Source organism: Salmo trutta, chromosome 6 (genome assembly GCF_901001165.1).
Source record: "Salmo trutta chromosome 6, fSalTru1.1, whole genome shotgun sequence".
Lineage (NCBI taxonomy): Eukaryota > Metazoa > Chordata > Actinopteri > Salmoniformes > Salmonidae > Salmo > Salmo trutta.
Genome location: NC_042962.1, coordinates 7,302,366 through 7,315,284, shown reverse-complemented (window position 1 = coordinate 7,315,284; position 12,919 = coordinate 7,302,366). Strand labels below are relative to the sequence as shown.

The window sequence follows — 12,919 nt, the reverse complement described above, 5'->3', positions numbered from 1 at the left end:
CAAAATAGATGGCATCATGAGGCAAGAAAATTATGTGGATATATTGAAGCAATATCTCAAGGCATCAGTCAGGAAGTTAAAGCTTGGTCGTAAATGGGTCTTCCAAATGGACAATGACCCCAAGCATACTTCCAAAGTTGTGGCAAAATGGCATAAGGACAACAAAGTCAAGCTATTTGAGTGGCCATCACAAAGCCCTGACCTCAATCCTATAGAAAATTTGTGGGCAGAACTGACTTCCGGTTTGGAGCGAGCAGTCGCACTACGCTTCACTCCACAGGTAATATTACACTTCACTACATTACAACGGTTTGATTTGTTTGATCCGAGCAATTCTTTTCTTAGCTAGCTACATAGCCGTCTTTGTATCAAAGATAATCGTGTAGCTTAGAGTAATTATCGAAGTTAGCTATCTTCGTCCTCCTAACGTAGTCATCACTGCTAGCTAGCTAGTCAACACTGCTAGCTAGCCAACCAGCCAACTTCCACCGACTAGCAGCACTGTAGAATCTATTACATTACAACGGAACGACTTGACTAGTGTAGTGTTAGTGAGCCAGCTACATAGTTGTCTTTGCATCTAAGATAATTGTGTAGTTTAGAGTAATTATTAGTAACTAGCCAGCCGCGACGCCAGACTTAGTCAACACACCTAGTCTTCATTAACCCACTGCTAGCTAGCTAGCCAACCGTTACCGACTAGCAGCGCTCTAGACACTAATACTTTACAACGGAACGACTTGATTAGTGTAGTGTTAGTGAGCCAGCTACATAGTTGTCTTTGCATCTAAGATAATTGTGTAGTTTAGAGTAATTATTAGTAACTAGCCAGCCGCGACGCCAGACGTAGTCAACACACCTAGTCATCATTAACCCACTGCTAGCTAGCTAGCCAACAGCTAGCCAACCGTTACCGACTAGCAGCGCTGTAGATACCAATACTTTACAACGGAACGATTTGACTAGTGCAGTGTTGGCTAGCTTGCTACATAGTTGTCTTTGTCATAGCTTGATAATTGTGTAGTTTAGTAATTACCGAGGTTAGCTAGCCAGCTATTGCCGTCCCCCGCGACGCCATTTTTCCAAACCCAGCCAACTAGTAACACTGTAGAAACTAAATACATTACAAAGGAACGTCTTGATTAGTGTTGTGTTAGCTAGCTACAAAGTTGCTTTTTTATCATGACAAGGTGTAGTACTGAAACTATCGAGGTCACCTAGCCAGCTACACCTAGCCAGCTACATGGTCAAACAAAGTCAACAACGCAGCCACTGCTAGCTAGCCTACTCCACCAGCCAGCAGTACTGTATCATTTTCGTCATTTTCGTCAATAAGATTTTTTGCAACGTAAGCTTAACTTTCTGAACATTCGAGACGTGTAGTCCACTTGTCATTCCAATCTCCTTTGCATTAGTGTAGCCTCTTCTGTAGCTTGTCAACTATGTGTCTGTCTATCCCTGTTCTCTCCCCTCTGCACAGGCCATACAAACGCTTCACACCGCGTGGCCGCTGCCACTCTAACCTGGTGGTCCCAGCGCGCACGACCCACGTGGAGTTCCAGGTCTCCGGCAGCCTCTGGAACTGCCGGTCTGCGGCCAACAAGGCTGAGTTCATCTCAGCCTATGCTACCATCCAGTCCCTAGACTTCCTGGCGCTGACAGAAACATGGATCACCACAGATAACACTGCTACTCCTACTGCTCTCTCCTCGCCTGCCCACGTGTTCTCGCATACCCCTAGAGCATCGAGCCAGCGGGGTGGTGGCACTGGAATCCTCATCTCTCCCAAGTGGACATTCTCTCTTTCTCCCCTGACCCATCTGTCTATCTCCTCATTTGAATTCCATGCTGTCACAGTTACCAGCCCTTTCAAGCTTAACATCCTCATCATTTATCGCCCTCCAGGTTCCCTTGGAGAGTTCATCAATGAGCGTGACGCCTTGATAAGTTCCTTCCCTGAGGATGGCTCACCTCTCACAGTTCTGGGTGACTTTAACCTCCCCACGTCTACCTTCGACTCATTCCTCTCTGCCTCCTTCTTTCCACTCCTCTCCTCTTTTGACCTCACCCTCTCACCTTCCCCCCCTACTCACAAGGCAGGCAATACGCTTGACCTCATCTTTACTAGATGCTGTTCTTCCACTAATCTCATTGCAACTCCTCTCCAAGTCTCCGACCACTACCTTGTATCCTTTTCCCTCTCGCTCTCATCAAAAACTTCTCACTCTGCCCCTACTCGGATGGTATTGCGCCATCCCAACCTTCGCTCTCTCTCTCCTGCTACTCTCTCCTCTTCCATCCTATCATCTCTTCCCTCTGCTCAAACCTTCTCCAACCTATCTCCTGATTTTGCCTCCTCAACCCTCCTCTCCTCCCTCTCTGCATCCTTTGATTTTCTCTGTCCCCTATCCTCCAGGCCGGCTCGGTCCTCCCCTCCTGCTCCGTGGCTCGACGACTCACTGCGAGCTCACAGAACAGGGCGCCGGGCAGCCGAGCGGAAATGGAGGAAAACTCGCCTCCCTGCGGACCTCGCATCCTTTCACTCCCTCCTCTCTACATTTTCCTCTTCTGTCTCTGCTGCTAAAGCCACTTTCTACCACTCTAAATTCCAAGCATCTGCCTCTAACCCTAGGAAGCTTTTTGCTACCTTCTCCTCCCTCCTGAATCCTCCTCCCCCTCCCCCCCCCCTCACTGCGGATGACTTCGTCAACCATTTTGAAAAGAAGGTTGACGACATCCGATCCTCGTTTGCTAAGTCAAGCGACACCGCTGGTCCTGCTCACACTGCCCTACCCTGTGCTTTGACCTCTTTCTCCCCTCTCTCTCCAGATGAAATCTCGCGTCTTGTGACGGCCGGCCGCCCAACAACCTGCCCACTTGACCCTATCCCCTCCTCTCTTCTCCAGACCATTTCCGGAGACCTTCTCCCCTACCTCACCTCGCTCATCAACTCATCCTTGACCGCTGGCTACGTCCCTTCCGTCTTCAAGAGAGCGAGAGTTGCACCCCTTCTGAAAAAACCTACACTCGATCCCTCCGATGTCAACAACTACAGACCAGTATCCCTTCTTTCTTTTCTCTCCAAAACTCTTGAACGTGCCGTCCTTGGCCAGCTCTCCTGCTATCTCTCTCAGAACGACCTTCTTGATCCTAATCAGTCAGGTTTCAAGACTGGGCATTCAACTGAGACTGCTCTTCTCTGTGTCACGGAGGCTCTCCGCACTGCTAAAGCTAACTCTCTCTCCTCTGCTCTCATCCTTCTAGACCTATCTGCTGCCTTTGATACTGTGAACCATCAGATCCTCCTCTCCACCCTCTCCGAGCTGGGCATCTCCGGCGCGGCCCACGCTTGGATTGCGTCCTACCTGACAGGTCGCTCCTACCAGGTGGCGTGGCGAGAATCTGTCTCTGCACCACGTGCTCTCACCACTGGTGTCCCCCAGGGCTCTGTTCTAGGCCCTCTCCTATTCTCGCTATACACCAAGTCACTTGGCTCTGTCATATCCTCACACGGTCTCTCCTATCATTGCTATGCAGACGACACACAATTAATCTTCTCCTTTCCCCCTTCTGACAACCAGGTGGCGAATCGCATCTCTGCATGTCTGGCAGACATATCAGTGTGGATGACGGATCACCACCTCAAGCTGAACCTCGGCAAGACGGAGCTACTCTTCCTCCCGGGGAAGGACTGCCCGTTCCATGATCTCACCATCACGGTTGACAACTCCCTTGTGTCCTCCTCCCAGAGTGCTAAGAACCTTGGCGTGATCCTGGACAACACCCTGTCGTTCTCCACTAACATCAAGGCGGTGACCCGATCCTGTAGGTTCATGCTCTACAACATTCGCAGAGTACGACCTTGCCTCACACAGGAAGCGGCGCAGGTCCTAATCCAGGCACTTGTCATCTCCCGTCTGGATTACTGCAACTCGCTGTTGGCTGGGCTCCCTGCCTGTGCCATCAAACCCCTACAACTCATCCAGCCCGTCTGGTGTTCAACCTTCCCAAGTTCTCTCACGTCACCCCGCTCCTCCGCTCTCTCCACTGGCTTCCAGTTGAAGCTCGCATCCGCTACAAGACCATGGTGCTTGCCTACGGAGCTGTGAGGGGAACGGCACCTCCGTACCTTCAGGCTCTGATCAGGCCCTACACCCAAACAAGGGCACTGCGTTCATCCACCTCTGGCCTGCTCGCCTCCCTACCTCTGAGGAAGCACAGTTCCCGCTCAGCCCAGTCAAAACTGTTCGCGGCTCTGGCACCCCAATGGTGGAACAAGCTCCCTCACGATGCCAGGACAGCGGAGTCAATCACCACCTTCCGGAGACACCTGAAACCCCACCTCTTTAAGGAATACCTGGGATAGGATAAAGTAATCCTTCTAACCCCCCCCCCTTTAAAAGATTTAGATGCACTATTGTAAAGTGGTTGTTCTACTGGATATTATAGGTGAATGCACCAATTTGTAAGTCGCTCTGGATAAGAGCGTCTGCTAAATGACTTAAATGTAATGTAAATGTAAAAAGCATGTGTGAGCAAGGAGGCCTACAAACCTGACTCAGTTACACCAGCTCTGTCAGGAGGAAGGGGCCAAAATTCACCAAACTTATTGTGGTAAGCTTGTGGAAGGCTACCCTAAACGTTTGACCCAAGTTAAACAATTTAAAGGCAATGCTACCAAATACTAATTGAGTGTATGTAAACTTCTGGCCCACTGGGAATGTGATAAAGAAATAAAAGCTGAAATAAATCCTTCTCTATACTATTATTCTGACATTTCACATTCTTAAAATAAAGTGGTGATCCTAACTGACCTAAGACAGGGATTTTCTTAGAGGATTAAATGTCAGGAATTATGAAAAACTGAGTTTAAATGTTTTTGGCTAAGGTCTATGTAAACTTCCGACTTCAACTGTATTTCTATGTCTAGAATCACTTACCGTATAAACCGTCCTCTCTAAGATGATTCATCGATCTCATTACTGCCTTAGACACATTGATGTGTGTCATAAAAATAAATTAAATCTTAATAACATTATTGATTTTCACTAATTTGTCTCTGTAGGACAGCCATATGCTCAATGGGTTGGGGGAAAATGTAAAGAGAGTTGTGAAATTGTCAGTGATTACTTTTGAAATTACGAACAGCATAAAGAGCTTTTTATGTCAGCATTTTCTTTATTCCAGGGGGAGGGGTCTATTTCTGTATTCCAGGGGGAGGGGTCTATTTCTGTATTACAGGGGGAGGGGTCTATTTCTGTATTACAGGGGGAGGGGTCTATTTCTTTATTACAGGGGGAGGGGTCTAATTCTGTATTACAGGGGGAGGGGTCTAATTCTGTATTACAGGGGGAGGGGTCTAATTCTGTATTACAGGAGGAGGGGTCTATTTCTCTATTATAGGAGGGAGGGGTCTATATCTTTATTCCTAGGAGGAGGAGTTTAATTCTGTATTATGGGGGAGGGGTCTATTTCTCTATTACAGGAGGAGGGGTCTATTTCTTTATTCCCAGGAGGAGGGGTCTATTTCTTTATTCCCAGGAGGAGGGGTCTCTTTCTTTATTACGGGGTGAGGGGTCTATTTCTGTATTACAGGGGGAGGGGTCTATTTCTGTATTACGGGGGAGGGGTCTATTTCTTTATTACAGGGGGAGGGGTCTATTTCTGTATTATAGGGGGAGGGTCTATTTCTGTATTATGGGGAGGGGTCTATTTCTGTTTTACAGGGGGAGGGGTCTATTTCTTTATTACAGGGGGAGGGGTCTATTTCTGTATTATAGGGGGAGGGTCCATTTCTGTATTACAGGGGGAGGGGTCTATTTCTGTATTACAGGGGGAGGGGTCTATTTCTGTATTATAGGGGGAGGGGTCTATTTCTTTATTACAGGGGGAGGGGTCTATTTCTGTATTGTAGGGGGAGGGGTCTATTTCTGTATTATGGGGGAGGGGTCTATTTCTATATTACAGGGGGAGGGGTCTATTTCTGTATTACAGGGGGAGGGGTCTATTTCTGTATTATGGGGAGGGGTCTCTTTCTTTATTCCCAGGGGGAGGGGTCTATTTCTTTATTCCCAGGAGGAGGGGTCTATTACTTTATTCCCAGGGGGAGGGGTCTATTTCTTTATTACAGGGGGAGGGGTCTATTTCTGTATTACAGGGGGAGGGGTCTATTTCTTTATTCCAGGGGGAGGGGTCTATTTATTGCATTATGGATTTTTATCAAACCCAAATATAGTAATGCATTTTACTGTACGACTGTCTTTCATCATGAGGGTCAAGGAGAGTGTGCGACGTGTGTGTGTGTGTGTGTGTGTGTGTGTGTGTGTGTGTGTGTGTGTGTGTGTGTGTGTGTGTGTGTGTGTGTGTGTGTGTGTGTGTGTGTACTTTTTAAATAATGTGCTGTCAATCTCAGATCTTGGAATGGCCATTTTTCTAACCCTCTTAAAACTCATCTCTCGCCTTGCGTTCCTATTTGTTGTATTCATTTCGTGCTGTTGGTGGTAGGTGCTCTTGATTCAGTAGCCCTAGACCAGGAAAGGCAAAGTGTTCCCATTTTGAACCATTTCATGTGTCTGAAGGCAGAACTCTGCCTACCCGGCAGGCCCAGAGAACAAATCAAGTGCACCTACAGGCAAACCACTGGCCAATCAGATACCTCAGATCACCATGTCGGCACAGTTTCCTCGAGATATAAACTTCAAAAAGAAGCCTTGAGCGCACAGCAAAATTGACACTGAGGTTTTCAAAACTTTTAAAACCATGACTAGAGAAGGACTCAACGAATTCAGCAGACAGCTGCTGTATTTATGAGTAAGTTCATGTTCGGACTGACCATCAGATGAAGGCCATCATTCCAGTAAAATAAAACAAGCTAATTATTATGCTCACTCAGCTTAGGGGTAGATCTCCGCTTGCATTTTGATTCAGAAAGTGATCTTGACTCAGAAATGGCCTGGTACTCAGGGCTCTATTGTCCCTCCATCAGGTCCTAATGGCCTGGTACTCAGGGCTCTATTGTCCCTCCATCAGGTCCTAATGGCCTGTTACTCAGGGCTCTATTGTCCCTCCATCAGGTCCTAATGGCCTGGTACTCAGAGCTCTATTGTCCCTCCATCAGGTCCTAATGGCCTGGTACTCATGGCTCTACTATCCCTCCATCAGTCCTAATGGCCTGGTACTCAGGGCTCTATTGTCCCTCCATCAGGTCCTAATGGCCTGGTACTCAGGGCTCTATTGTCCCTCCATCAGGTCCTAATGGCCTGGTACTGAGGTCTCTATTGTCCCTCCATCAGGTCTTAATGGCCTGGTACTCAGGGCTCTATTGTCCCTCCATCAGGTCCTAATGGCCTGGTACTCAGGGCTCTATTGTCCCTCCATCAGGTCCTAATGGCCTGGTACTCAGGGCTGTATTGTCCCTCCATCAGGTTCTAATGGCCTGGTACTCAGGGCTCTATTGTCCCTCCATCAGGTCCTAATGGCCTGGTACTCAGGGCTCTATTGTCCCTCCATCAGGTCCTAATGGCCTGGTACTCAGGGCTCTATTGTCCCTCCATCAGGTCCTAATGGCCTGGTACTCAGGGCTCTATTGTCCCTCCATCAGGTCCTAATGGCCTGTTACTCAGGGCTCTATTGTCCCTCCATCAGGTCCTAATGGCCTGGTACTCAGAGCTCTATTGTCCCTCCATCAGGTCCTAATGGCCTGGTACTCATGGCTCTACTATCCCTCCATCAGTCCTAATGGCCTGGTACTCAGGGCTCTATTGTCCCTCCATCAGGTCCTAATGGCCTGGTACTCAGGGCTCTATTGTCCCTCCATCAGATCCTAATGGCCTGGTACTGAGGTCTCTATTGTCCCTCCATCAGGTCTTAATGGCCTGGTACTCAGGGCTCTATTGTCCCTCCATCAGGTCCTAATGGCCTGGTACTCAGGGCTCTATTGTCCCTCCATCAGGTCCTAATGGCCTGGTACTCAGGGCTCTATTGTCCCTCCATCAGGTTCTAATGGCCTGGTACTCAGGGCTCTATTGTCCCTCCATCAGGTCCTAATGGCCTGGTACTCAGGGCTCTATTGTCCCTCCATCAGGTCCTAATGGCCTGGTACTCAGGGCTCTATTGTCCCTCCATCAGGTCCTAATGGCCTGGTACTCACCACCGTGTGTTTCCATCTCCTCCTCTCTCTCCTTTATTCCTTTCTGGAGTGTGTAGAGGGGCTGTCAACAGTTAAAAACATGTTACCATCGATGTTCCCGAACAGATTTCACTTGGTTTCCCAAATTAACCACTGGGTAGCTACAGGAACAGGGTCGGAGAGCCCATGGCATACAGAGTTTGGGCGGAATATCACCTTTCGTGCAGCGAAAGCATGCTACTCAAACAGTGATTGATGCATGGAGTGAAATAAGTTTTATATTTGTTTCTCAGCTGTTCATATTCCACTATAAAACCGAAGTATCATTGAAAAACGGCCGGAAAGCGCCCGGCCTCCATTCACTTCTACAGTGCATAGGGATGATGTGTATTTTTCCCCTTCCCCCGGGTTCCTGCCCATTTGATAATGGACCATTCTCAATCTAAACAAATGTTACATATTGAAAAATACGAGATTAAATTGAGAATAGTCCGATGGGTGAAAATACGACCACTTGATGAGAGAATAGCTGTGCAGCCTGAGGCGAGGAACAGAGCTGTCATGACGTTGGCCTCTTTGGGTACAGGGCTATCAGTTGACCCCCTCCCCTTTGTACCATCCCCCAACATACCTTCCCCCCAACCCAGGCCCTGTGTGAAAGGGTTGTAAAAACTCTAAGAGGAGTATCTCCTACCACAGGTTTCATAGAGAGACAAAGGAAATTCTTTCAACTCATAGAATTGGTGAAGAATCCAGCTACGAACTGGTCCGCTTGGTACAATTTTGTGATACTCAGAAGAGACAATATAGCCATATTACCATAAAACTGTTTATATAATAGCCTCAGCGATGAGACTTGCATCATAATGGTTGTATAAAATGTATTAATAAGGATAAAGCTATTTGTAAGACATTGAGATGCTATGTACTGATGTTAATGTGATATAATTGGATTTCTGTACCAAGCTTCACTCAGCCATCGGCATGCCCCCCAAGGGACACAGACAGGACCAGGCGTCATTTGACAAGCCTGTTCAAGGGTCACTATAAAACAACACCCTGAGCTACATTTCTCAAGACCAGGCCTCCACTCCATGGGCCAGTAGGTTTTACAATCCAATTCCTCTACTGAAAGTGAACTATACCACGTGGTTAACTTTTACTATCGAGACCGACAGAATAAGAACAAGTCTTTGATATTAATTATTAGTCTGCAGCTAAGTAAATTATATCATCGAACGCGAAGACCAACGAAACGATCCATTCTATGACGACATTAATGAATGTCGCTCTGAAAGATCCATTCTAACCGAGAGAGAGAGAGAGAGAGAGAGAGAGAGAGAGAGAACTCTCCATCAGAATAGAACTCTTCAACAAGGATCCCGACGACACTGAGCGTAAATATATATTGATTGCAATTGTTCCCGAATGAGTGAGCGTTCAATTGTCAATTGTAATATTAATGAACTCTGTCGGTGTGCATCCTCAGCTGACTTTTATGATCCATTGTTCAACAGGCCGACCTGCCTGTTAGCCATTAGGGCACATTACGCTACCAATCCTTTGTGACGATAATTACTGTTTGTATGTTTTCTGTTAATTACTTAGTGTAGTAAATAAATGATTTTAAGACAATTGATGTATGGATGATTTTAGTAAAGACTGGGTTCGTGCAGATACAACAATTTACGACGTTTGGAATGAGACTGGACTCGAGGTAAAATACACCATTTAAACCAGAAGATAATCGGCCTATATTATAATATAGGTTAAATTATATTAGCAAAATTATAACTTTGTCCTAATCTCCTAGTTAATTACAATTAAACGATTAATCAGTTTAATCGCGTGATAATAATTACAGGGAGTTAAATGATAAACATGTCTTCAGTTTAATGGTACCCAAAGACACGACAGAGCGCAAGCTTTTATAGCCTATAGTCGCATCATGCAGCCCATATATGTTTAAATTGTATCTAAAGTTGCCAAATAACGCTAAATCTAGCATATAGGACCTGTTTCAAATGATCACTTTTACACTCGATATAGCCACTTCGTATGCACACTCGCACCGGAATTGGAAACATATCCTTTCTATTTTATTCAGCTAAGTTAATTTATATTATTATTAATATAAAATCATATAAATAAAATAATGACACAGGACTGATAGCATATCTTGTCAGCTAAATGAACAAGTCTTCAGCCTATGGCGTGGAACATAGCCAGATAACATACAGTATCTAGTCTGATAAATGAACAAGTCTACAGTCTATATCATAGCCAGATAACATACAGTATCTAGTCTGCTAAATGAACAAGCCTACAGTCTATATCATGGAGAATAGCCAGATAACATACAGTATCTAGTCTGATAAATGAACAAGTCTTCAGCCTATATCATGGAGAATAGCCAGATAACATACAGTATCTAGTCTGATAAATGAACAAGTCTTCAGGCTATATCATGGAGAATAGCCAGATAACATACAGTATCTAGTCTGATAAATGAACAGGTCTTCAGCCTATATCATGGAGCATAGCCAGATAACATACAGTGGACCAACTCATAATCTTTTCTTCTGAAATACATTTTCTTCATATCATAATGTTTCTTTAGACCTGACTAAAATAAATGGATTTATTGTGATGGTGTATACTACAATGTAATGTTCCAAAGGCGTGCATTAGCAGCTTGTATGCAGCTTGTATGCTTGGAGGACTGGAGATGCTAAACGTGTTTATGTTAATTGATGGTCAATTACCGTGAGACCGGCAGTCTTTGCATGACAATAACCAGCTGACAAAATGTAATGACCGCCACAACCCCAAGAGGGCGGTACAGAAGTAAGCAGCTGCCACCATCTGGACTATTCTAAAAGAGCGTGAGCACACACACACACACACACACACACACACACACACACACACACACACACACACACACACACACACACACACACACACACACACACACACACACACACACACACACACACACACTAATAACCAGCTGGATTGCAGCACGTCTGTAAAGGCTACCGACCCCTCTGGCCCTCAGATCATATGTGACCTGTTAAGAACAATGGAAAGACATTTTCTGTTGTCAAAAAGCAGTGTACAAATACAAATGCATGAAAGACTGATTTAACATACACTGTTACTGACTGGAAACCTGACTGCACAATTTCCCATTATTGGGGCCACGGATTGGAAATAACAGGATGAAGAGATGAGATGGAGACTAGGGTTAGAGGAGGACCAGCTGGTTAGGAGACTAGGGTTAGAGGAGGACCAGCTGGTTAGGAGACTAGGGTTAGAGGAGAACCAGCTGGTTAAGAGACTAGGGTTAGAGGAGGACCAGCTGGTTAAGAGACTAGGGTTAGAGGAGGACCAGCTGGTTAGGAGACTAGGGTTAGAGGAGAACCAGCTGGTTAGGAGACTAGGGTTAGAGGAGAACCAGCTGGTTAGGAGACTAGGGTTAGAGGAGGACCAGCTGGTTAGGAGACTGGGGTTAGAGGAGGACCAACTAGTTAGGAAACTAGGGTTAGAGGAGGACCAACTAGTTAGGAGACTAGGGTTAGAGGAGGACCAGCTAGTTAGGAGACTAGGGTTAGAGGAGAACCAGCTGGTAAAGAGACTAGGGTTAGAGGAGAACCAGCTGGTTAGGAGACTAGGGTTAGAGGAGGACCAGCTGGTTAGGAGACTGGGGTTAGAGGAGGACCAGCTGGTTAAGAGACTAGGGTTAGAGAAGGACAAGCTGGTTAGGAGACTAGGGTTAGAGAAAGACCAGCTAGTTAGGAGACTAGGGTTAGAAGAGAACCAGCTGGTTAGGAGACAAGAGTTAGAGGAGGACCAGCTAGTTAGGAGACTAGGGTTAGAAGAGAACCAGCTGGTTAGGAGACTAGGGTTAGAAGAGGACCAGCTGGTTAGGAGACAAGGGTTAGAGGAGAACCAGCTGGTTAGGAGACTAGGGTTAGAGGAGAACCAGCTGGTTAGGAGACTAGGGTTAGAGGAGGACCAGCTAGTTAGGAGACTAGGGTTAGAGGAGGACCAGCTGGTTAGGAGACTAGGGTTAGAGGAGAACCAGCTGGTTAAGAGACTAGGGTTAGAGGAGAACCAGCTGGTTAAGAGACTAGGGTTAGAGGAGGACCAGCTAGTTAGGAGACTAGGGTTAGAGGAGAACCAACTGGTTAGGTGGGTTAGAGGAAGACCAGCTGGTTAAGAGACCAGGATTAGAGGAGAACCAGCTGGTTAGAGAGAGAGAGAGAGATCCCGCTGCATTGTATGTGTCAAACTGGTACAGTTCACCATGAGGTGTGTGAATTTGTGGGAAAGATATTGTGCATGTGTGTGTGTGTGCGCATGCATGTGTGTGTCTGTAGGTACTGTATGTGTTCACAAGATATCGCATCTATCTGCATCTGTGCATGTGTGAATATATCTATTCATGTTTGTGTATTGCTGTGTGTGTATGTGTGTGTATACACGTGTGTATGTTGGCTACTCACAGGTATTTGCCGTGCCCTTGGGGATTGGAAGGTAGGATCCTGCGCTCCACGTCCGTCCCTGGTAGTTCCTCTTACAGCGGCCACAGTCCGGTCCCGTGGTGTTGTGCTCACACTCACAATTTAGCTTCTCTTTGTCAAACACACAACTGTTGGCGTGAAGGTTACACTTGCACCTGTCAAAGGAAGGAAAAAAAATCAACGCTGGTGCAATTTTACCTTTTTCAATCTCAGATCTTACATGTGGGAGTGAAAGGGAAGACAAAAATAGTCAGATGAAGTA

The 12,919-nt window shown here is 46.3% G+C and overlaps 1 protein-coding gene across 5 annotated transcripts in view; it reads right to left on the bottom strand.

Moving 5' to 3' along the window:
• The window catches only part of LOC115195355 (netrin-G1-like), a 209,789-nt gene that overhangs the window by 53,014 nt on the left and 143,856 nt on the right, over positions 1-12,919 (bottom strand). For 4 of the 5 annotated variants that reach the window (XM_029755139.1, XM_029755138.1, XM_029755140.1 and 1 more), the window contains exon 4: positions 12,640-12,812. In XM_029755139.1, coding sequence (XP_029610999.1) covers positions 12,640-12,812 — 173 coding nt within the window. Of the gene's footprint in view, positions 1-11,122; positions 11,202-12,639; positions 12,813-12,919 lie in introns of those variants that run through there. The other variant, XM_029755142.1, reaches the window with a different exon arrangement.